Source organism: Equus quagga, chromosome 16, assembly GCF_021613505.1.
Source record: "Equus quagga isolate Etosha38 chromosome 16, UCLA_HA_Equagga_1.0, whole genome shotgun sequence".
In the NCBI taxonomy this organism is placed as follows: Eukaryota; Metazoa; Chordata; class Mammalia; order Perissodactyla; family Equidae; genus Equus; species Equus quagga.
In genome coordinates this window covers 59,400,822-59,426,269 of record NC_060282.1, presented here as the reverse complement: position 1 = coordinate 59,426,269, position 25,448 = coordinate 59,400,822, and the positions used below count along the sequence as shown (strand labels likewise).

At 40.6% G+C, this 25,448-nt stretch overlaps 1 protein-coding gene across 1 annotated transcript in view; it reads left to right on the top strand.

Annotated features, from left to right (window-relative positions):
- The window catches only part of CA8 (carbonic anhydrase 8), a 95,252-nt gene that overhangs the window by 31,370 nt on the left and 38,434 nt on the right, over window positions 1-25,448 (top strand). Inside the window, exon 4 of the mRNA XM_046642689.1 lies at window positions 19,025-19,120. Within this exon, the coding sequence (XP_046498645.1) occupies window positions 19,025-19,120 (96 nt within the window). The remainder of the gene's footprint in view (window positions 1-19,024; window positions 19,121-25,448) is intronic.

The following is a 25,448-nucleotide window of genomic DNA, read 5'->3' as shown; positions in this document are numbered from 1 at the left end:
CTGAATCTGCAAACCCCTGGGCTGCCAAAGCAGAACGCACGGACTTAACTACATTGTTACTGGGCCAGCCCCAATCATTGTGGTTTTGATTTGCATTTTCCTAACAATAAATTATGTTGAGCATCTTTTCATGTAGTTATTGGCTGTTCACATATCCTTCTCTTCAAATCCTTTGCTCATTTAAAAAATTGGGTTATTTGTCTTATTATTGAATTGTGTGAATTCTTTCTTTTAGATACAAGTGCTTTATCAGACATGATTTGAAAATATTTCCTCTCATTCTGTGGGTTGTCTTTTCATCTTCTTGATGGTGTTACTTGAAGTCCAAAAGTTTTTGATTTGGATGAAGTCTAATCTGTCATTTTTTCTCTTATTGGCTGTGCTTTTGGTACCATCTCTATTTTTTAAAGTAAAATTTTTATAGATAAATACATACAGAAAAGTGCCCAAATCACAAGTGTACAATTCATTACATTTTCAGAAAGTGAGTATACCCGTGAAACCGGCATTCAGATTAATAAACAGAACATAACCAATGTCCCAGAAGCTCCCTTCGTGGCTCTTCTAGGGTTGGCCATGATCTTGACTTCTAACGTCATAGATAAGTTTTGCCTATTTTGGGATTTTATATAAATTGAATCATAGAGCACGTGTTATTTTGTGTCTAGCTTTTATTCATTCAGCATTATGTTTAGAGGCTCATGTACTTTGTGGTGTGTATTTTTTGTTTGTTTTCACGTGTAATATTTCATTATGTGAATTTTACACAGTATATTTTTTCTACTGTTGATAGGCATTTGGATTGCTTTCAGATCTGGTCTGTTGGAATAGAGCTTTTGTGAATATTCTAGCCTTTTGGTGAACATGTACATAGAAGTGTAGGCTGAGTTATAGGATAGGCATAGTTCAGCTCTTGTGGATACTGCCAAGGAGTTAACCAAAGTGGTCGCACTGATCCAGGCTGTTACAGGTTTTATGAATTAGGAAATGTTTTCCCAAAAGCCGTCGTCACCCCTACCCTCCAGCAGAATTCCCCTCATGTATCATTGGCCAGAATCTCTGTACCTGAAAGGGTCATTCCAGGGAAATGAGAAGGCTGTAATTTGTACTTTTCTTAGCTTAATCAGCAAGATTTACCCTGTTGAGCTGAGGAGGGGTCTAGCCTTCCCACAAGCACTTGGCCTCCTGATATATGTAGTTGTGCTTCTGTTCGAGTGGAGGAAAGGGAAGGGGACTGGGTGGTGGGTGGAAGTCAACTGTGTCTGCTCAAGAAAGGAACATCCAGTTAAACCAATTAAATGCTTATCTGAAAAAGTGACTTTTTATTCCAGTAATTTTCTTTTCTGGAATTATTTTGAATTTACTGGGTCTTTTAGTTTCAGGGTAGCTAAATATAGTAAATAATTGCTGAATAAATGTTTTCTATAGTGATCGTTTTTCTCATTTTAATTAAAATTATTTTTTCTGATTAAGCAGAAAATGAGTTTATTATAAGGATATTAAGTAGCTTCATTGGGAGGGATGGAGGGCCCAGCTAGGGCTCAGGTTCCAGAAACAATGTCCAAACTACACTGCAAAACTGATCTATGAGGACACCCCTGCTTGGGCCACTTTGCACTAGACTCTACAGTTGGCACCACTGCCATTTCTGAGCCCCAGACACTACATTGTAGCCACTGCCTTCTCAACATCCTCATTGACCCCCACCCTCCAGACAAAGCAAGTCTCCTCCCCTCCCTTCTTGGATCAGTACTGCCAGAGCCCCAGTCTGATAGAGGGGCATCTGATTGGCACAGCTGGGTCACATGTCTGTGCCCTAGAACCAAGGGACACTGGGAGAGGGAGGTGGACTCAAAACATGAGAAACTCCCAAGGTACAGGGAGGGTGTTCAGAAGATGCTGAGCGGCCACAAATGTGGCAAACTTCCAGTACAGTGGGTATGCTGATCCCATTTAGATATGTGGTGTCCTCAAGACCTTATCAATTTATCTGGCACCTGTTTCTCATTTGTCATTTGCGTAGTATGAACCTCTTTCTATTTATTTATTTTACTGCAGTCCCATTGGTTTATAACATTATGTAAATTTCAAGGGTACATCATTATATTTTGACTTTGATATAGGCTGCATCATGTTCACCACCAAAAGTCTAGTTTGCCATCCGTCACCGTACATATGTGCCTGTTTACTCCTTTCGCCCTCCCCTGACTCCCTTCCCCTCTGGTAACCACCAGTCTGGTCTTGTATCTATATATTTGTTGTTTGTTTATCTTCTACATGTGAGTGAAGTCATATGGTAATTGTCTTTCTCCATCTGACTTAGTTCACTAATGTAATACCCTCAAGGTCCATCCATGTTGTCACAAATGGCAAGATTTCATCTTTTTTATGGCTGAGTAGTATTCCATCATATATATGTGTGTGTGTGTGTTTGTGTATATACATATATATATGTTTACATACACCACGTCATCTTTATCCATTCATCCATTGATGGGCAGTTAGGTTGCTTCCAATTCTTGGCTAATGTGAATAATGCTGCAGTGAACATTGGGTGCGTATGTCTTTTCAAATTATTATTTTCATCTTCTTTGGATAAATACCCAGAACTGGAATAGCTGAATCATATTGTATTTCTATTTTTAATTTTTTGAGGAAACTCCATACTGTTTTCCATTGTGGCTGTGCCAGTTTACACTCCCACTAGCAGTCTATGAGGGTTCCTTTTTCCCCATGTCTTCTCCAACACTGGTTATTTCTTGTCTTTTTAATAATAGCCATTCTGACTGGTGTGAGGTGATATCTCATTGTGGTTGATTTGAATTTCCCTAATAATTAGTGTTGTTGAACATCTTTTCATCTACCTATTGGCTCTCTATATATCTTCTTTGGATAAATGTCTGTTCATATCCTCTGCCTGTTTTTTGATCAAGTTGTTAGTTTTTTTGTTGTTGTGTTTTATGAGTTCTTTATATACTTTGGATATTAACCCCTTATTGGATACATGATTTGCAAATATTTTGTTTTGGTTGGTGGGTTGTCTTTTCATTTTGTTGATGATTTCCTTTGCTGTGCAGATGCTTTTTAGTTCGCCGTAGTCCCATTTGTTTATTTTTTTATTTGTTTCCCTTGCCTGAAGAGACATGGTATTCAAAAAGATACTGCTAAGTCTGATGCCAAAGAGTGTACTGCCTATATTTTCTTCTAGGAGTTTTATGGTTTCAGGTCTTACATTCAAATCTTTAATCCATTTTGAGTTAATTTTTGTGTATAGTGTAAGATAATGGTGTACTTTCGTTTTTCTGCATGTGGCTATCCAGTTTTCCCAGCACCATTTATTGAAGAGACTTTCCTTTTTCCATTGTATGTTCTTGGCTCCTTTGTCAAAAACTAGCTGTCCATAGATGTGTCGGTGTATTTCTGGGCTCTCGATTCTGTTCCATTGATCTGTGTGTCTGTTTTTGTGCCAGTACCATGCTGTCTTGATTACTATAGCTTTGTAGTATATTTTGAAATCACGAGGTGTGATACCTCCACTTTGTTCTTTTTTCTCGGGATTCCTTTGGCTATTTGGGGCCTTTTGTTGTTCATATAAATTTAAGGATTCTTTGATCTTAATTTACATTTTTATAACATTATATTTTCATTAGGCCTGCCATTATAAATTGAATCCACCTTTGTACACTACAGCTAATAGTTGTCACTTTTATTTTCATCACAGTGCCTTATTGGAAATATGCTATGAAGTGCTGACTGATAAAGTGGCTACTATTTTACCACAGAAACAATGTTTTTATTAAACTTTCATTCCTGTCAAAGGCTTAATAGAAATTAATTAAAAGTCTATAATACTGTTATATAAAAGCAAGGATAATAAAATAACTGTACACCTCTATAATAATTTTAGATACCCAAATTGTCTGCTGACTTATGTTACTGTAGAGCGAGGAAGATTCTTGCTTTTCTAAGGGTCCATCTCAGTGAGGACATATACATATTAAAATACAGTTTGCTCATTGATATATTTCATCTGTCTAAAACATATGCTATCTATCATAAAGACTTTTAGAAAACAATACTTTTGTTTGTATTAATTTATGTAGGTTTTTGGAGAATGGTTTGGTTGGCCAAGGTGATAACGATGTTGACTAGTGCAGTGTATATACTCGTTAGACAGCCAGGACTATGTAGATTAGAGGAATGAGAAGTGTTGTAAGCAGACACTAACCAGTCCTGCAGAGGCAGGCCCAGTGTGGGCAGGATCAGGCGTAAGTGAAGTCCTCATTTCCTAATAAGTGTTCCCATATCTGCCTTTTGAACATCTAAAGTGCTTTCATCATTAATGATTATACATTTTGGATTATGTATAAAATGTAAGCATCCTGTTTTAGGTATGTTTTTTCCTTTAAGCCTGTATGAGCTGTACAAAATTGAAGTGCATTGTCATATAAACGCAGTTAAGTTTCCTATCTGAATTGTTGTGCTTTTTCTGGTTCACACCCATTGATGCCTTTCCTGTTCCTAGTTGATTTTTTTTTTAACCCAAGCTATTTTGGTACAAATTCTACCTCACTCAAGGAAAGGGATACTTTACCTTGTCACAGCATTGAAAAGAAACTTGAACTCTGTTTTAGGTCAGTAGTAGGTTAAAATCCAGTTTTCTAGAATGTCCTTTAAAATAATTTGATTCATATTTGGTTCCCTATTGCCCTGCTCCAGTGTTAGCAGGAAAGTCTTACAGAAATCTCAGGGAAGCATTTGTTGTTACCTGTCCTCGACTCGGACTCCTGGGCGACCCTGTGAATGAGTGATGTCGGCAATGTCCTCTTCAGCAGACCTCCTCAGCTCCTGTAGGCTCATGCCCATGGCTTCCTTTGTTGACTCACTCTACCTCATGTTTGATCTTCCTCTTTTCCTGCTGCCTTCTGCTCTTCCCAGCATTACTGTCTTTTCCAGAGAATCCTGCTTTCTTATGACATGCCCAAATTAGGACACCTTTTGTTTTGTCCTTTTTGTCTCCAGTGATAGTTCAGGCTTAAGTTGCTCTAGGAGCCACTTGTTCTTCTTTCGGGCAGTCCAGGGTATCCATAGAGCTCTCCTCCAACACCATATTTCAGATGAATCAGTTTGTTTTTCCTGTCGGCCTTCTTCACTCTCCAGCTTGGTTCCCTTAAATTAGCAGTAGAAGTGATGTGGTTGATGGAGAGTTTGCTAAAGAAGGGTTCTTTGTGCAACTCTCTTGAGCGAGAAGTGAGTTGGATTAGTTTGTTATGATTTTAAAGTAAATTACAAAACTTAGGTAAATAAGGCAGTACTTTGAGGGAAAAATAGGTGTAGATTTTTAGGGCTTTTTGTCCTTACGATTAGGGCAGCCCTCCTCTGTTTCCATTTAGTTGTCCATGGGGGCAGATTCCTCCATTCCATGGGGAATGGTTTTGGTGAAATTCTGTTACATATGTCTATATGTTTACATTTCTTTGTTTAGCCTGTCATAGTTCACTCTTTTTACAATATTTTGAAGATGCAGAACGTTTATATTGTTGGGAAGGTTTGTGTCTTTGCATTATCTTATGGCCGTGGAGTTAATGCAAGATTCATTTTACCTCAATCCTCAGGGAATTGTGGGGACAGCATTAATGCCCATGAAGACCATCTTTGTGCCAGGCACATGCCATATCTTATTTAATCACTAAAACATCCCTTAGAGGAAGATGTTATGTCTATTTTTCAGCTGAATAATCAGGTCAAGAGGTGTTGGGTAAGTTGCCCCAGGTCACACTGGTAATGACGGCGACTCAGACCAACTAACCATTCTTTCCCCTCTACAATATGTGCCTTCTCATATTTCTAATAAAATCGTTCTGATTTTTGCTCCAGATAATTGCTATTCAAAAAGTGAAAGCCTCTGAGTGTGCTGTGTTTACAAAGTCCCTTTTCAGGTACACGGAGGATTAAAATGGATTTTCTTTAACATTTTCAGATAAATGCATTTTATTGTAAATTGTAATATTTTGGATACTGTAATTGGATTTAAAAAGTATTGTTCCTGAAAATTAGGTTATTAGATAATGTATTAATTGTAGAAAGTTGGAGTATGAAATTGACAATGGTATTTCACAGAGAAGTGAAATAGTGCTGAATTTTGAGTTCACTTAAAAATTGCTTTATCTGCATTCTTATTACTAAAAAGAACTTATTACTATACTTAGCACCAATTTACCTGAAACAGTTAAAACACAAACCAAATTTGCCACACTTTCAAAGATTATAGAAAGACATGTTGTTTTAGTGCATTGTGTATTAAGAAGTTTGGACTGTACTCTGCAGACGGTAAGAAGCCTCGGGTGACCTGTCCCAGGAGGGTGACATGATCAGATTTGCACTCTATAACTACGAGATGAAGAATGAATTTGAAAAGCCAACTTTGGAGGCATGATGACTAGTTAAGAGACCTGAGCCATAATTCTATCAATAGATTATGGATATCTAAACTAAGGAATTGCCCATAGGAATAAGCCAAGTGAATGGATTTGGGAGATTTTAGGGAGGTAGAAAATGGCAGGACACAGCTCTTGGTTGTTTGTAAGGGAAGAGGATGAAGGAAGAGATTTCTAGCTTGGGTTTATAAACAGAGCTAGCAGCAAAGAGGGGGACATAGGTCTGAGGGGTGGCGGAGAGACTTCAGTTATGAAATGCTAATTTCAGAATATTTCAGTAGGCAGTTTAGTAAAGGGATCTCGATTCAGTACAGAAATTTTGGTTAAAGATGTTTACTTTGGAATCACGGGCATAGAGATGACAATTGAAGACATGGGAGTGGATAAGCTCACCTAACAAGAATATGCTTAATGAGAATAGAGGAGATGAGAGGATAGAACCACCATTCAGGGGGTGTCAGGGGAAAGGAATCAGTAAAGGAGCATGAGATGAAATAGCTATCGAGGAGGAGGAACCCTAGAGAGTGTGATGCCATGGAATCCACAGGAAGGGGGCAGTTCGAGAAGAATGCACATGGTCTCAGATGCTGTAGAGTTGTCAAGTAAGCCAACGCCAGAAAGGTTGATTTAGCAGAAGAAGGTTCCTGGTGAACTTGGGGAGAGCAGTTTCACTAAAGTGATGGGGACGAGAGATGGATTTCAGTGGATTGTGGAGGAAAAGGGCAGGGAGGAAGTGGTTATGGGGAGTGTAGATAAGTTTTTGAAAAAGTCTGCCAAGAGAAAGTAGTAGGAGGGTATGCGAGGTCAAGAAGGGTTTGCTTTTTTTTTAAGATGAGAAAAATCTGCACGTATTTAAATAATGATGAGAAGGAACTAATAGAGAGGGAGACATCAAGTCAAAGGCTCTGGAGAGTAAGGAACTGATGGACCAAAGACCCTCGACTGGGGGGGGGGAGACTGGAGCAGAGCAGAGGCAGGTGTGGGCTGCTAGACAAGAAGACTGACAATTCAACCATCATGTCAGGAGGAAGGAGGAAAGGATGGCGGGATGTCCTGGCAGGAAGAAGAGACCATTCCTTGCTGATGGTTTTATTTTCTCTTCCAGGCAGGAGATCTTGGTGTTAGAATATAAACTATGTACATGGGGGTTGCAAACTGGTGGCCTTCGTGGCTGGATTTAGGGATGGATCCAGCTGGAACTGTGTTTTTTAAATTTTGGAATTTAATCACCGTTGGGTAGGGTGCCGATTTCTGGTTTTCACAGCTCTCCCTCTCCTTGCTTCATCCTATACTTTCCCTCGTTTATCAGCCTAATTCCTGGAGTCCTTTTGATTTGTGCTTCTGATGAAAGTCATCTGGCTTTTTATAAGGGAAGGCATTATTACTTATCTTTAAACCTTAAGAAAATAAGTAGGTGAGTTCAGGCAGCATGATGAGAAAATGACCAAACTGAAGGTAGATGAGCACAACTTTGTTTTCAAAGACCACACTCTTGAAATACAACCCTGCCTAACTTTCCACTGGCACCTCCTGCTTCTCTCCACTCTTGATTGGCTCCAGCCAGCGCTTACTTGATATTTACCAGGAGCTTTCCAGATAGTATCTCTTGGCCTTGTAATGGCCTTAGACATTAGATAGTGTGATCTCTCTTTTACAGCTGAGACTCTGAGAGCTCAATTTGCTTTCCCAGGAGCTCGTAGTGAGTAAGAGTGTTCATTCACACCAGGTGTGCACTCAGCACCGTGTGCTATTGGCATCGGGCACAGCCCAACTGGATTACTGGCTATTTTGTTGGCTGCACACTCTCCATTCCTTTTCTCTGGTTTTCCTTGTCTATGGAGAACACTGTTTGTCATTTCTGCACGTATTCTGTGAATATTCACACTGAATTCCACCCTGATCAGTCTTCTTCCACCCCCCATCTTTGGAGAAGAGAGCTGGCATGCAGGTAATGGAGCCACACTGCCTGGTCCGTGTCCTGGCTTTGTTGCTTCTTAGCTGTGTGACCTTGGGCAGACTACTTCACCTTCTGTGCCTCCATTCCCTTCTTGTTAAGATGGGGTGTTGGTGACACTCACAGCCTCTGCTGTTATGAAGATGACAGTGTGGGTTGAGTGAGGTAATATTAAAATATAAAGAACAGTACCTGGCAGAGAGTGTGACATCAGTGCTCATTAAATCAATACAAATATCCAAAGCATCTGCTATCATTTTTATTGCATGCTAACCCATCTCACTCATCTTTTTTTCTGTTGAATTATCAATTTTATATTTTTAGTTATTCACATCTTGAATTCTTTTATAAAAAGATTTGAGGTCTTTGTGTTTTTAATGTTGGAAGCAGTGAACGCTAAAACCCTAGATATTATCGGTGCTCAATAAATGTTTTGATGAATGCTGCTGTCATTTCAGAACTCTTTTGTGAAATGTAGTTCTCAGTGAGGGGCAGAAGGGGAGAGAATACAGCCATTATTCACTGATTCACTGTACAGACCGAACAGATGCAATCTGTAAATGGCATGTTCTGTAATACCAAGACCCTTTGACAATCTCTTTCCCTTCTTTATTTTATAGAATAACAAATGAAATATAGAGAATTTAAGTTACGGCAATTTAATTTCAGCCATAACCCACAATTGAGATTTTCTTTTTCAGAAAATAAGACAGAAGATATTTCTTGGAAAACCAAGAAACCAGTGTCAAAGAATCAGTTTTAATTGCTTCTAATCTTACATTAAATAAAAAATATTTCAAGATGATATAGTGTTTTTCTTTGATTCACATGACTGATCCAACAAGCCTTTTCCAAACTTTAATAGTGAATTTCCTAAAGGAAGCTTCATTTTTTGGGAGAAGAGCCCTAACAGTGATCCAGCGTCCTGTTCCTAAGAGGGCAGCGATATCAGAGTAAATAACAGGAAATTAGCATTCAAAGAGGAAATCATTCTGCTTTGAAATAAATCCTTTTATAAATTTTTTGAATTGAGGATCCTGAACCCTAAGAACACTATAAATACCTTTTGGTATTAATATATTAATAGATGAAGTTGCTCTGAAATGCTCTAACACATCCTCCTATTTCTCTTTTACCTATCTAAGAAGATACTCAATTAAGTTTAGGCAAACACAACACGGAGGTGACAGTTAGAGATAGAATTTCAGGCAATTTATTTTCCATTCCATGCTGTCCAGCGCTTTGTCACTATTATATCTGTCTACACCTTGAATGTCCTTCTCTGAGTAATAGCTGCATAATATATTGACAATGACATCTTAAAGTGCAGCAGCACCTGAAAATAGTATACACTAAATCTCAATTTGTCTGCCGATGAATGGCTGCTTCGTATGATTACGAGTGGTTCTGGAGAGAGAGGGTGCTTTCTCTGCTGTTTTTCAGTTAATGTTCTCATTTTGTTACTCAAACATTTCACTTCCAGTTTCCTTTTCTTTTTTTAAATTCTAATACTTAATATCTTCTTTCTTTCAACCCTCAGTATCGTTAGTTGAGACATTAACTTTATTTTTCCTTTTTCTCATATCATAGGTCTTTCCAAATGCTCTGAGAATGGGTATTTTGGGTGAGATCGAGCATGGGTGAGCCGAGAGACTTGGCTTCTGAAACTCAAAATACACTTGGGGAGCTGCTCAACTCTCCATAGTTGAACTTTTTGGGGACTGAGGGAAGGAAGCGATTAAGCCAAGTCAGGATGCAGAAACCAGGGCCTGCTCTTGATGACTCCTTTTCCTCCGTGAATCTGTACCCTTTTGTGGCCTGCCTCAGAGGAAAGTTCTTGATGACTGCAGTTTGGCAGAAAAATGGTTTTCAGTTTCAGTTGCGTCTGAGTTCACAGGTGCATTGAATATGTCTGAGCTATCAAAATTTATAGCAGCCTGTGATTCTTTCAGATTTTACTTTTGCTCATTAAAAGAATAGATTAAAAAACTACTAAAAGTGAAAAATGAATTTTGCTTAAACTCAAGCATACTGATTCTCCTCATTAAAAAAAAAAAAAAATCAGAGCCAGCCCTCATGGCCTAGTGGTTAAAGTTTGGCGCTCACCGCTTTGGCGGCCTGGGTTCATTTCCTGGTCGCAGAACCACACCAGCCGTCTGTCAGTTGCCAGGCTGTAGTGGCGGCTCACACAGAAGAATTAGAATGACTTACAGCTAGGATATACAACCATGCAGTGGGGCTTTGGGGAGAAAAAAAAGAGGAAGATTGCAACAGATGTTCCCTCAGGGCGAATCTTTCCCTGCCAAAAAACAAAAAAGAAAATCATTTAGCACTCACTTCAGCTATCTTTTGATTTCAGTATTCTGGTTCTCACTGCCCACCTTCTCGGATGAGTGGCTTTGCCCCACTCATTTTATCCTGACACCTTTATGTTCTGCCTCTGCTCCTTTCATTGTCTTACAACCACCTTCTCAATAATCTTTAAAAAAAATAGATCCCAAATCTCTTTCTGTCCTCGTTTTCTTTTGTTTCTTTGTAGCTTTGTTGCTGATAGAGCCTTGATACGGTGCACCACACTTTCTTCTAGAAAGTTCTTTTCTCTTTTGTCCTAACAGGATTTTGGAGTTTTCTGGGTTTCCTCCTGCTTATTTGATATTCTCCTTTTTCTCATCTCACCGTTTCCCAAAGCTCCGTCCTTGCCTTCTGTCGGTCTCCTGTGACTGGATCCCCGAGTTGAACTGACTGACTCTATAAGGCCATTTCTCTAGATATCTCGGGACGTCTGCAATCTGCACCTCTAGCTCCTTCTTCTTCAGGCAGTTCTAGTGCTGCATCTCTTACTTATGGGAGACCAGTGTGACTGTTCCGATGTCACTTTCAACTCTTATCTACAACTGCACTCATTCTACTTTTCTAAGTCATTTCGGATGGAAACCCCAGCTATCCCATTTCCTTCATGTCTGTTGGTTCAAGTTTTATCTCTGTCTCCATATCCAGTCTGTCCATCTGTCCATCAAATGCCTGTCAAGGCCTAGGAGGATAGGTAGAATTTGGATAAATGGCAGGACAGGATGGGGAACAGCATTCCAAGTGAGTGGAACATATGGGGAGGGTGTTTTCCGGGGTCAGGAGCCACACTTTATTTGAGTATTTTGGGGATAAGATGGGAAGGATAGGGTTAGAGAAATTTAAGCCTGCTATGGGTAGGAAATAAACGAAATAGACATTTTTGGACAGAGAAAATGTGGTGAAAGCTGCATGAAAGAGAGATTAGTTGGGCTTTGTGCAAACAATTGGGGGCCAGGAGAGGCCTTGGTGAGTTGGAGATAAAGGGGGGTAGGTCCGAGGTCTCAAGCCTGGGACGTTCGGGGCTCCACTGAGAGACAGTGATAGGGTGTCTGTGAAGGGAACTGATGTCAGTTCTGGAAGCATTCAGCTTGAGGTGACATGAAGCCATTTGAAAGGAAATGTCCATTAGGCATCTGAAGATAAGAGAGACTTCACAGAACTTGTGTGAGTGCACAGGGCTGGGGGAAGAAATTTGTGAGTCATAATTGCCTTTTCAGTTTTTACTGCTTTTTCCATTCCTCATGATTCATTCTTTTGTACTTTAATGCTGTCATGTTATTTATGTTAATAGTAAACCTCATTTATCTTGAAGATAGCTTTCTGTTAGGCTGCCATGAAATCTTCAAACTTATTTTTCTTGGTGACAAATAAATGATTATAAGGCTACGGCTTGTCACAGTTTCATAACTTCGGACAAATTTATCTATTACTGTGAGTTAAGTACATTAAGATTAACATTTCACAGGTACTAATGGCAAAGCGGCACAGTCAATTGCAGGAAATTTGAATTTGTGAGCCTATAGCAGAAGCTCAGTCAAAGATTTTCTCTCAAACTGTGAAAGGATGCTTTACAGTTGTCACCCTACCGTCAGATTTTTTAATAGGAAGGAATGATGGTCATGATGCTGATAGAGTAAGAATGGATCTTTGCTTTTTTATTTCTTTGTAATACATATGCTGATACACACGAGGCCACATATATTGAGGCCTTGGTGGTTGGGGAGTGCTGAGGTTAGGGGCGAGAACAGGAAGAAGGGAAGAAACACTCCACTTTAATTGTTATAGAAAACCACTTTCTTGTACTCTGACATACCCAGGTTGGGAGGAAGCCCAAACCTTTTGCCTTTTGAGGGAGAGTCACTGAAGGCAGAGCAGAGAACTGCCCGTTGTGTCAGTAGAGTTCTCGTCTCCTTGTTTTCCAACTACTGTTGTTGTCGGCCACAGTAGGTGTTTGGGTTCCAACTGCGAGAGGCAGCCCCTCTGCCACCTGCTGTACTGTGTGTTTCCAGGCACTGGGCGCCAGAAGACCTCAGGGCGCTGAGTGCTGCCTGTGGTCACCTTTAGTCCAGTGGACCTGGAAGGAGGGAGGTGAGGAAGAGTGAGACGGTCTGAGTCAAGGCAGCAGATGTAGTAATCTTACTAGGTCATCCTTATACTCCTTAGAAATGGTAAGGGCACTTAGACACTGGGGCTTTGCTATGAATTGGTAAGCTGCTCTCCATTCTCAAAATTCATCCTGCTTCCATGCCTTTGCTGGCTACATATAACTAATGCTAATGACAGCAAAATGTGGCAGGAAAATAGGAATAAAGAGAGTGCCAGGTGAGGACAGAGAAAGGTGCAAAGAAGCCAAGCTTTTAAGAAATAGCTCTCCTTGTGTTACAGAGAGGCTGATGCTCAAAGAAGTTAGTGACTTATGAAGTTCACAGAGCTAGAGAGTGGAAGAACTGAAACAAGAATCTAAGACTTGTGATCCCAGCTCAGAGATCTTTTACGAGAGCATGTTGCATCTAAGGGTTTATCAACAGAGTTGCGAAAGTGCACGCTGTTCCCACCTCTCCGTTCTGTACTCCACTGAGGACCAGTCACCCCCCACAGCCCATCTGTACCGTCAGGCTTTGAAGTCCATCTTCCGAGTCCCCTTGAGTGATAGTAACTGTCTGTGTGGACCTCTGCTAAGCCTCCCTTGGACTTGATGGGCTGCTTCGTCATTTTCTAAACCATGTCTTTAGTATCATGTGCCTTTCCATTCAAACCCACTTGTCCCAGACAATTCTGGCACACAGATCCTTAATTTGTGCATATGTATTAATAAATTACATTCATGCACTAATATATATTTTATATCTATCTATCTATATAAAATTTATTTTATGAAAGCATAGGAAAATTGAAATAAAAAAGAGGCATTGGATAAAAATAAATGTGAGTTGAAGTTCTAATATGTTCTTTCTGATCATCACTGGATTGCTTTCTCTTTCTCCCACCCCCAATCCCCCACCCCCCCCGGCCAAAGGAAGTGTGTTTAGTCTTAGGAGAATAAATTCCAAATATTGTCACTTTAGTTGTTAGAGCCCTTTGTCATTATTCGTATTGCTACTAGTCTTGTTTGGATTTGAACCTCCTTTCCTTTCCACACTTTGTTTTTGTTTTTTTTGTATGTATGTATATATATATATAGAGAGAGAGAGAGAGAGAGAGAGAGAGAATATTGCTCCCACTATCTGTTGAGAGAGAGATTGAGAGAGAAAGAAGAATTAAGATTTATTGTAAGAACTGGCAAGTCTGAAATCCATAGAGTAGGCCAAAGGCTGGAAACTCAGGTAGAATTTTTATGTTATAATTTGGAAGTAGAATTGCTTCTCCTTCAGGGGCCTCAGCTTATGCTTGTAAGGCCTTCAACTAGTTGGATGAGGCCCACCCACATTGTGGAGGGTATCTGCTTTACTCGAAGCACATCTAAAAAATACATTCACAGCAACATCTAGATGGGTGTTTGACCGGAAAACTGGGCACCATAGCCCAGCCATGGTGACACATAAAATGAGCCATCTCACAGCCCTGTCATAACTTTTCAGCTGGAACTTTTGTGGTAGGCTCCTAGCTTATCTTCCCATGTCTTCCCATGTCTGACGCATCCAGTCCATCCCCATACTGCCAAAAGGACCTTTGAAGGAAAGATGTTGATAGGGGAGTTTGATTGATTTAAAGCAGTATAAGTAATAATAATATTCACTGCAATAACATATTGCTTTAATGTTTCCCAAAATACAGTTATGGAAAAATTTAAAGCTGTGCACTTGGAACCTGACTGACTCTCCAGAGTCATCTCTCCTGCCCTGTCAGACATATATAGCCTCGAGCTGTGCGCAGAGGTTCTCTTGGTTCTTCAGATGCACTGATAATTTTCCTGTCTCTATGGCTTTGCTTTAGGGAACTGAGCCAACACTAATAGAAGGCAAAATATAAGATGATAGGAATAAAAAAGGCTACGGGGGAAACAGAAGTCGATGTGAATAGCTCTAGCTTTTGAGATCTGAAAAAAAAACTTCATTCAGGAGGAAAGAAAGGAAAAGGGTGAGATAGATGGTGTTAGGGGCAGAATTGTGTTTGCCACCGCCCTACCCCGGCCAATTCATATGTTGAAGTCTTAACCCCCCAGGACATCAGAATGTGACCATATTTGGAGACAGGATCTTTGCAGAAGTAATTAGGTGAAAATGAGGTCATTGGGGCAGGTCCTAATCCAGCATGACTGGTCCCTTATAAGAGGAACGAATTTGGACACAGACATGCACAGAGGAAAGACGATGTGAGGACACAGGGAGAAGGTGGCCGTGTACAAGCCAAGGAAAGAGGCTGCAGGAGAAACCAACCCTGCCGACACCTTGATCTCAGACTTCAAGCCCCCAGAACGGTGAGGAAGTAAATTTCTATGATTTAAGCCACTCAGTCTGTGGCACTTTGTTATGGCAGCTTTAGCAAACTAGTACAGGTGGAGCCAGGGAGGGCTCGGGAGCACAGAGTGAGCTCAAGCCGAGAGGCAATAGAAGTGTCAAGTGTGTTATGTTTGTGGGTTGTGCATCTAAGCTACTTCTACGAAGTTACAACTGATTTCCGGATTGTATTGGAAATTTGCCTGGTACTTGCATTAACCATCCTTTAGTGATGTGGAAAGGGGATCTCTAATGATGTTTTGTTTGGTCTTAAAATGAGAGAAAGCGCTTCCAGGAGAAGAGGATTTCTCTGTAAGTACCAGGGTAGAGCTTTGCTTTGAAGCTTGGGTCCCTTGTTGACTGTGAGAGAAGACTCTTTCTGCCCCTGAGCCGCCGTCTCAAGTGATTAAGACCCAGATGGTAGAATGCGCACCAGGTGGTGGAACTTCTTTTGCTATTTTCATTTTGTGTTTTTGTGCGAGTCACACAAAAGTCATGGTTATCTTCTTTTATCCTTCTTAGTGTGGGTTTGTGGAAGTGCCAGCATTTTCCTTAATTTTTCTTTTCTTTTCTTTCTTTCTTTTTTAAATAGTGTGTATTTTTTAGAGCTGTTTTAGATTTACAGGAAAATTATGAGAATAGTACAGAAAGTTCCCATATAACCCACAACCAATTTTCCCTGTGGTTAACATCTTACATTAGTATGGTGCATTTGTTATAATTAGTGGACCAGTATTGATACATGAATTCTTTATTTTGTTCAATTTCTTTGGTTTTGACCTGATGCCCTTTTTCTGTTCCAAGAGCTCTTGTACCTGTGATACCACTTTACATCAGCTCTTGTGTTTCTCTAGGCTTCTCTTTGCTGTGACGTTTTCTCAGGCTTTCTTTGTTTTTGATGACCTTGACAGGTGTTTTCTTTCTTTTTTTTTTCTTGGTGAGGAAGATTGGCCCAGAGCTAACATCTGTTGCCAGTCTTCCTCATTTTGCTTGAGGAAGATTGTCACTGAGCTAACACTTGCCAATCTTCCTCTATTTTTTGTATGTGGGACACTGCCACAGCATGACTTGATGAACGCTGTGTAGATCCACATCTGGGATCTGAACCGGCGGACCCCAGGCCACTGAAGCAGAGTGTGTGAACTTAACCACCATGCCACCGGGCTGCCCCGCCCTTGACAGTTTTGAGGACAACTGGTCAGGCATTTTGTAGAATGTCCCTCTATTGAGATCCGTCTGCTGTTTTTCTCAGGATTAGACTGGAGTTGTGGATTATTGGGAAGAAGACCGCAGAGGTGGAATGTCATTTTCCTCACACCATGTCAAGGGTCCGGACTGTAAACACGTCTGTGACTGTTGCTGCTGACCTTGAGCACCTGGCTCAGGTGGTGTTCGTCAGGTTTCCCCGCTGTGCAGTTACTTTTCCATCCTGTCCTCCTTGAAACGAGGTCACCATGTGCAGCACACACTCAGGGAGGGGGAACCCTCAGTTTTGTAAATGCAAAAAAATGTGAAGCTGTGTTTGAGGAGTAGGTGTGTGTGATGATGCTGAATTATGAGGAGTGTCAAAAAAACACCAAACCAACCAAGCTTTTTCAGTTTGTTTTGTTTCAGAAAAAATACCCCATAATTTTGCTAGGAGAAGTAAGAAAAATGTTGATTTGAACTTTGTAATCTGTTGGATAAAAATAGATTTCAACCTTGGGCCTTATTTGTTGACTTAATCGAAGCAATCAGTTCTTATCTGTACCACTGTACACTTATCTGTATCACTGTACCCTTGTGTGTACCACTGGGATACCTATGCTATTGTTGCAGCCAGAAAAGGAAAGATTAAAATTGGTCTGTCCTTCGTTAGTAATTGAAAGATTGTAGAACATTGTTTTCCTAAAGGCAGTGCCTTGACTGTTGCGTTTGCTGGGCGGTCACAGTCTGGGTGGGTGTTTCATAGCCTGGCCTATCCTGACTTAGCCTTTGTCTTCTAGACAGAGGACTTCCTTACTCCCTCTAGTGGTCAGCCTTATAATCTTGAATTCTAGTTGCACAAATTCAGCAGTTGAAGAATCAAATTTGTGGCCATCCTCGTGATAATTTTCCTTAATATTTTAATGTGGATGCTAAAATGACATGGGGATTGAATTTTAGCTGTATCTTTTTGGGTTAGAACTAAGTTTTAACTGAGGCAGTGTTTTGAGTAATTATAACTTGATTAAAAGCTATAGTGATGAAGATAGTATGCCAGGGAGAAGGTTTACGTAGCCACTTTTACGCTAAGAACCTCAGTGGCCATTTGATTTTAACCAAGGGATTGCATTTGGCCTCTTGCTAGTGTTTTATCAGTGCCGTAGGAGCAAGTGCATATTCTAGACAAACTTGAAAGCTACAAAGCTTTATGAGGCTAGGAATGAGGAGTCCTCTAGAGCATTGGTTATGATTCCTTCACAGATAAAATTTTATCTCTAGTGCAGAAAATGGCCTTCTTTTAGAGCCACGTCAGCATTCATTAATTTACCATGGCTTTAAAAAGATGCAGCATTTTGTATAGGGTGCGATCTCTGGATGTTCTTAGAGAGTTGAAATAATTGACCAGAATTTGAGACTGGCTTTGTACTATTCTTAGTGGAAATACTGGTACTTGATTATGCAGGAACTAATTCTTTGAATGAGTTCTAGTGTTTGTGCCCAGGTCCGGAGTTTTGTTCCACTGCGATCCAGAGGGGATGACATTTAAGGAAAGACAACTAAATCAATATGAAATCTGCAAGTCTCCTTAAATGTGCTCCTGTAGGACTAAAGCAGAATGTGAGAGGCAGCGATCCTCTAAGCATTGCTTCTGTTCAGAAATAAGAAGGAAGGCCTTATGGGCACGTGAAAAGATGTTCAAAATTGCTAATGATTAGGGAAATGCAAATTAAAACCCCAATGAGATATTACTTCATGCCTGTCAGAATGGCTATTATTAAGAAGACAAGAAATAACAAGTGTTGGAGAGAATGTAGAGAATAGGGAACCCTCATACACTGCTGGTGGGAATGTAAATTGGTTCAGCCAATATGGAAAACAGTATGGAAATTCCTCAAAAAATTAAAAATAGAACTGCCATACAATTCAGCTATTCCACTTCTGGGTATTTCTCCAAAGAACATGAAAACACATTCAAAAATATATATGTACCCCTAGGATCATTGCAGCATTATTCACAATAGCCAAGACTTGGAAACAGCCTAAGTGCCCATCAATGGATGAGTGGCTAAAGAAGATGTGGTATACATACATACATATATATATATATATATATATGTGTATGCAATGGAATACTACGCAGCCTAAAAAAAAGATGAAATCTTGTTATTTAGGACAACACAGATAGACCTTGAGGATATTATTCTAAGTGAAATAAGTCATACAGAGAAAGACAACTACAATTTGACTTCACTCATATGTGAAAGATAAATAAACAAACACAGACATACAGAGAACAGATTGGTGGTTACCAGAGGAGAAGCAGGTGGAGGAAGGGTGAAAAGGGTAAAGGGACACATGTGTATGGTGATGGATGGTAACTAGACTTTTGGTGGTGAACACGATGTAGTCTATGCACAAGTTTAAATATAATGATGTACACCTGAAATTTACATAATGTTGTAAACCAATCTGATCCCAATAAAAAAAGAAGGAAGGCATTCCTACAGAAAACTGGTATTAAAGCAGTTATCTATTTGTGTCTTTCTGATACTCTTGTTGCATATGATAAAGTATAGATACAGTTAAGGAGAAGTTGATATGTTGTTGTTTTTCGAAACAGAAGTATATTAAGTAATGAGGTGACCTGTCTATTGCTTACCCAGCTCCATCTGATCCACTGGAACTCCACCCTGTTCAGCAGTATTGATGAGGCTGTTGGGAAGCCCCATGGGATCGCCATCATTGCTTTGTTTGTTCAGGTAAATGGTCTCCAGCTCTAATTGTTGTATTTTTTAGAGGTGCTTATTTCACATTCATTTTACAGAATGTTTTTTGTTCTCTCTCAGTTTTATTACTTACAGGTGACATTAAACACATATACAGAGAACACTGATAATTTCGAAATAGAAAACTGGATCTTTGTGGGTCATGAGAGAGCAGCAATATTCATTGGTAGAACATCATTCATTTACTCATTAGAAATTTTCTTAAGAGAGGCATTCAAGGTCTTTGGAGAAATGATTTAGAAAATGTCTCCTGGGGCCAGCCTGGTGGCACAGTGGTTAAGTTTGCATATTCTGCTTTGGCAGCCTGGAGTTTACCAGTTCAGATCCCGGGTGCGGACCTAGCACTGCTTGGCAAGCCATGCTGTGGCAGGTGTCCCACATATAAAGTAGAGGAAGATGGGCATGGATGTTAGGTCGGGGCCAGTCTTTCTCAGCAAAAAGAGGAGGATTGGTGGCAGATGTTAGCTAAGGGCTAATCTTCCTCAAAAAAATAAAAAAATAATAAAAATAATAATACAATAAAATAAAATAAGCATACAAATAACTGAGTAGTCATATATAGAAAGGAAGAGGACATGTTAGTTTCATCTTTGGAGTTGGTACTCAATAAATACTTGTGAGTGGAATTAAATGTGGTAACAACATTTTCACTTACTGATTATTAGCATATAAAAGGTGACGTGGACTGAGAGAGCACTGGATTGGAAGCCAAGACTCTTGGAATGAGCATCAGTATTTCCTGAAACCAACTCGTTATTGTAGGCAAGGGAAGCTTGAAAGCATGCATACTTGTTTTAACTTTCCATAAATTTGCTGTGGGGAAAAATTCAGGATATCTGTGTGAAAATGCCTTCCTCAGGAGAGAATAGAATTGCAGAAAGTATAAGAGCAAAAGTTCACGAAGGAAAGTAGGACTGATCAGGAGTACCAGCTGAAGCAGAGAGGAGAGGAAGTCTCCCTGGGGGTCTTGCACTTAGGCAAGAGGAGAGGGAGAATGGAGCAGAGGAAGCGGAAGGCAGTGAGGGTAGACTTCCCTTCAAGAAACTGGAGGAAAGGGAGACAGGGTAATGGCTAGTGGTGATGTGCAGCAAGGGTCTGTTTGTTTTATTTTGAGATCTGAGATCTGCCTATGTTTTTATTCTGAGCAAAAAGAACTAGTGCAGAGGTAGAGTTTAAAAATATCGGAAAGAAAGGGGATAATTGATGTAGGAAAGTCCTAGAGGAGCCAGGAGGGCAGAGGATGGAGAGGTTTTGTGGTTGGACTAACCTCGGATAGGAGGGGACACACCCTTTCTCCGAAATAGAGGGCTGGGAGGAAAGGGTGGGTACAAATGGGGCAAATTAGTAGGTGAAGAAAGACAGGAAATGGGGGGACTTCATGCTTGATGACCTTTATTATCTCTGAGACACACGAAGCAAAATTATTTATAGAGCAAGGGAAACATGGGTGTGGGATTGGGTTGTGAAATAGCCTGGGGGGAGTGATAATAGACTTTACAGTCACTGTGGGAGACTCACTTCAGATTGGACATCCCAGATGGTACAGGACAATGTATTGTGGATTGTTCTCTATCCAGGTAGAGGAGTAGAGAATTCTAGAAAATTGTTGCATTGACCCATTGAAGAACAGATGATTTAGGAGGACAAAAGGCTTAGAGAATTGAGAGTGGTTGAAGAGATGCCATTCAGTATAGGCAGGAAGGGAAAGAGACAAAGCCAAGAGACTCTTAAGAGCCTTGGCCCCTTGTGGTCAGTGAATGGGAAGAGAGAAAAGAGAGGCAGACCAGGATGGATGAGAAGTTATGGTCAGAGGGAATGGTCTTTTGGAGCTGGGAACACAAATCTAGAGTCTGTTCTCAGGATTGGTTTGCTGAGATGGAATGGGGCTGAAAGCCATAGACTGAAGGGTAAACAGGCCAGGCAGGGGACAGGTCACCCATAGGGATGTTGAAATCCTCCAGAGTGACAGCAGGAGATGATGACTACGAGGGAATGACCAATGGGTTATTTTTTTTAAAACTTTGCAACAGTTTAACTTTGCAACAAGTAGAGCATGATAGTATCAGAGTAGGCCTAATGCATGTGGGTCAGAGTACCCAACTGAAGGGAACAGCAGGGCTCTGACAACAGCTTTCAGTCTTGTCTCTGAGGGAGGATGCACAGTGTCCACTTGAAAGGCCTGGGAGAGATGTGGCCCTGGGCAAACCTGAGGGAGTTCACACAGACCAGGAGGTGATGGGAGAGCTTGTCAAAGATGGGGAGTCATCCCCATGTTCTGGAGGGCACAGTGGAAAATGAGAGGAGATTAGAGTTAGAAATGGAAAAATACAGGGCCGTGCAGGGCTGAGGTTCCAGGAGAGGAAACTACCCAGAAGGTTTGCATTTTGGGTGATGGTGAAAAAGTGGCAAATGTGAGAGATAAGAACTTAATTGGTCTGATGATTCCTAGTGGACTCTTGGCACCAGGTTGTGTTACCACCTGGATTGCTAGAGGATTTTAGGGGCTGGGATGTGCAGAGTATCATCTATACTTGCTTTTTGGTTGTTGCAACCTCTTCATGTAGAAGTTTGGCAAAGAAGGAAAGGAATGAGGGCTGACGTCAGCATCATGGCAGAGTGAACTTGCCCGGGACTCTCTCCTCTCCAACATACAACAAAAAGGGGCAACCATTCTCCAACAGAAGACATCCTAACAACACAAAAACCTCGAAGAGACATGCAGCCACACCACAGAGGGCGGAGAGGCTGGATTCCCCCCTCGGAGGAGCTGGAATGGGGTACGAGAGAACTTTACTTCCTCCTGTGAAGACTGTGGATCGCTGCTGCGGGAGGATCCATGAGAGAAGGAGTGGGGGAGGGGTTGTGTGTCCGCAGGATCACCCAGGACTCCCACCGGCTCTTGTAGCCTAGAGGGAAGCCCTCTAATGGGGCGAAAGTTTTCATGTGGGGTGACCTCATCAAGCCAAGACCCCAGGAGACTAGATAGTGAGAGCTGATCGATAAATCCTGCACTGCACATGGGAGAAAGCGCCCCTCCCCCTACTTGCCCTGCACCATCTCGGCTAAAGGTGGAGGGCTCAGAATATGTGGCTCTCGACCCCCACCCAGTGGCAATAGGCTGTACCTGCAACTGAATAATATCAGAATGAGAAAAAGCCGACCTTCCAACATCAGACACTACATCAAATCTCCTGACCAGAGAGAAAACGACAAGCACCCAGAACTCAGTCCTGAGGACACAGAAATATGTAAGCTAAATGACAGCGAATTCAAAACAGCTATCATCAAAAAACGAGGTAAAAGAAAATGTAGAGAAACAATTCAACGAGTTCAGGAGCTACTTCGCAAGACAGATTGAAACTATAAAGAAGAATCAATCAGAAATATTAGAGATGAAAGACACAATGGAAGAGATAAAACAAAATACGGATTCCCTGAATGCTCGTGTGGACATCATAGAGGAGCGAATCGGCATAATTGAAGACAGACATGTTGAGATGCTCCAGACAGAGGAGGAGAGAGAACTGAGACTAAGAAGAAATGAAGAAAGTCTCTGAGAAATATCTGACTGAATGAGGAAATGCAACAAGAATTATAGGTATTCAAGAAGGTGAAGAGAAGAATGGAGCAGAAAGCATGTTCAAAGAAATCACAGCAGAGAACTTCCCAAATCTAGGGAAAGAGAGGGAAATATGTGTGGAAGAAGGTTCCAGATCTCCTAGATTTGTCAATGTAAAAAGACCTACTGCAAGGCATATAGTAGTAAAACTGGAAAAAATGAATGACAAAGAAAGAATAATCAGGGCAGCAAGGCAGAAGAAAATAACCTGCAAAGGAAATCCTATCAGGCTTTCAGCAGATTTCTCTGCAGAAACCTTACAAGTTAGGAGAGAATGGAATGACAATTCAAAACTTTAAAAGACAAGAATCTTCAGCCCAGAATACTCTATCCAGCAAAAATATCCTTCAGATTTGAGGGAGAAATTAAATCTTTCCCAGACAAACCAAAGCTAAGGGACTTCATAGCCATGAGATGCCCGCCCCACCCCCCTCCCCGCCCAAGAAATCCTCAAGAAGGCCCTTGTACCTGAAAAAAGAAAAAAAGGGGTCACAAAACACAGAGTAAGGAGATAAATAGGTAGACAGAATCAGAATAGGATAGCAAATATTCAACTACAGCATTAGGCTAAAGGGAAGGAAAACACCAAAAACAAAGACAGTCTTGTCACTTTAACCACAAACTCACAACACAAGTTGTAATAAGATATGAGAAAAACAACTTAGGAGGGGAAGAGGAAAGGGATTGAATCAGTTCAGACTAAGGAAATAAGAGGCCATCAGAAAATGGACTACCTTTTTTTTTTTTTTTTTTTTGAGGAAGATTAGCCCTAAGCTTACTGCTGCCAATCTTCCTCTTTTTGCTGAGGAAGACTGGCCCTGAGCTAACATCCATGCCCATCTTCCTCTACTTTCTATGTGGGATGCCTACCACAGCATGGCTTGCCAAGCAGTGCCATGTCTGCACCTGGGATCCAAATTGGCGAACCCCGGGCTGCCGAAGTGGAACGTGCAAACTTAACCACTCCGCCACTGGGCTGGCCCCAGAAAATGACTATCTTATACACAAGATTCTGAATTCAAGCTTCGGGGTAGCCACTAAACAAAAAGCAGAACAGAGACAAAAAATAAATAAGGAAAAAATGGAGAAACACATCATAAAAAACTACATAATTCAATGGGTAGACCAAAACACACAGGACAAAAAACACAGGAAATGCATGCAGGTAAACCAGAAAATGGGTGATATAATGACAGCATTAAGCCCTCATATGTCAATAATCATCCTAAACATAAATGGATTGAATTCTCCAATAAAAAGACACAGAGTGGCAAGATGGCTTAAAGAACAAGATCCAACAATTTGCTGCCTCTAGGAAACACACCTCAGCTCCAATGACAAATACAGGCTCAGAGTGAAGGGGTGGAAGACAATACTCCAAGCTAATGGCAAACAAAAGAAAGCAGGTGTCTCAATACTTATATCAGACAAAGTAGACTTCAAGATAAGCAGGTAAAGAGAGACAAAGAGGGGCAGTGTGTAATGATCAAAGGGACACTCTATCAAGAAGAAATAACGCTCATAAATATCTATGCACCCAACACAGGCACACCAAAGTTCATAAGACCTATTAACAAACTTAAAAGAAGATATTAAAAATAACACAGTAATAGTAGGCGAACTCAACACCCCACTCACATCAATGGATAGATCATTCAGACAGAAAATCAGCAAGGAAACAGTGGAATTAAACAAAAAGCTAAACCAGTTGGACTTAATAGACATATATACAATACTCCATCCAAAAACAGCAGAATACACATTCTTCTCCCGTGCGCCTGGAACATTCTCAAGGATAGACCATGTGTTGGGAAACAAGGCAAGCCTCTATAAATTTAAAAAAATTGAAATAATAACAAGCATCTTTTCTGATTATAATGCTATAAAGCTAGAAATTAATTACCAGGAAAGGAAAGAGATAGAGCAATAACTGGAGTTTGTTGCAAGATGTAAAGTTTTACACACAAAGTAAAGAATCTTTATAGATGGAAAGAGCCAATAATAGTTATTAAGTGCTACTATACGTAAAAACTGTATTTGATGCCGTATGGCATTCTGAGTAAGAATTACAATGGGTGATGTTAATTGAATTACAACACACCATGTCCGATTCTAAGTTCTTTGTTTGACTGAGTCTTATCTTCAACTGTATCATTTTTATCCTCCTCACTGTATAGATGAGGAAGCTGAAGGACATACAAGTTAAGTAAACTTGCCCAAAACTAAAAAGTCACACTCAGAACTCAGGCAGCCAATGCAAATGCCCTTGCTCCTGCACTACCACATTGTGTTCACATGTGGACTCTTCAAAGAGTTATCATCTGACAGGAGATGCACGAAATGAAAACAGACCCCAGCTGTTGGCCTAGGCATTCAAATGCTGCATCATGGTTAAACCGATAAAACCAAGAGAGGTCCATTTCCCCTGAAGATCAGGTGAGGGCTTCTGCCTAAAGGGCCAGGCTTTTGCACTCATGAGTACATTTGCCTTAGGCATTTTTTTTTAACTTTAGAGAATTCATTTTCTGTTTTTACAGCCTATCTAGGGAATTACAGCCACTTGGAAAATAGTTAAAGTCTTGATTATTTTGAACTGACTGACCAACTTAGATGACGTAAGTTTCTTGTCTCTCTTCCTTCCTCTTTGGTGCCCTTTCTCCTAGTCTGTTTCACAGTTGGTTC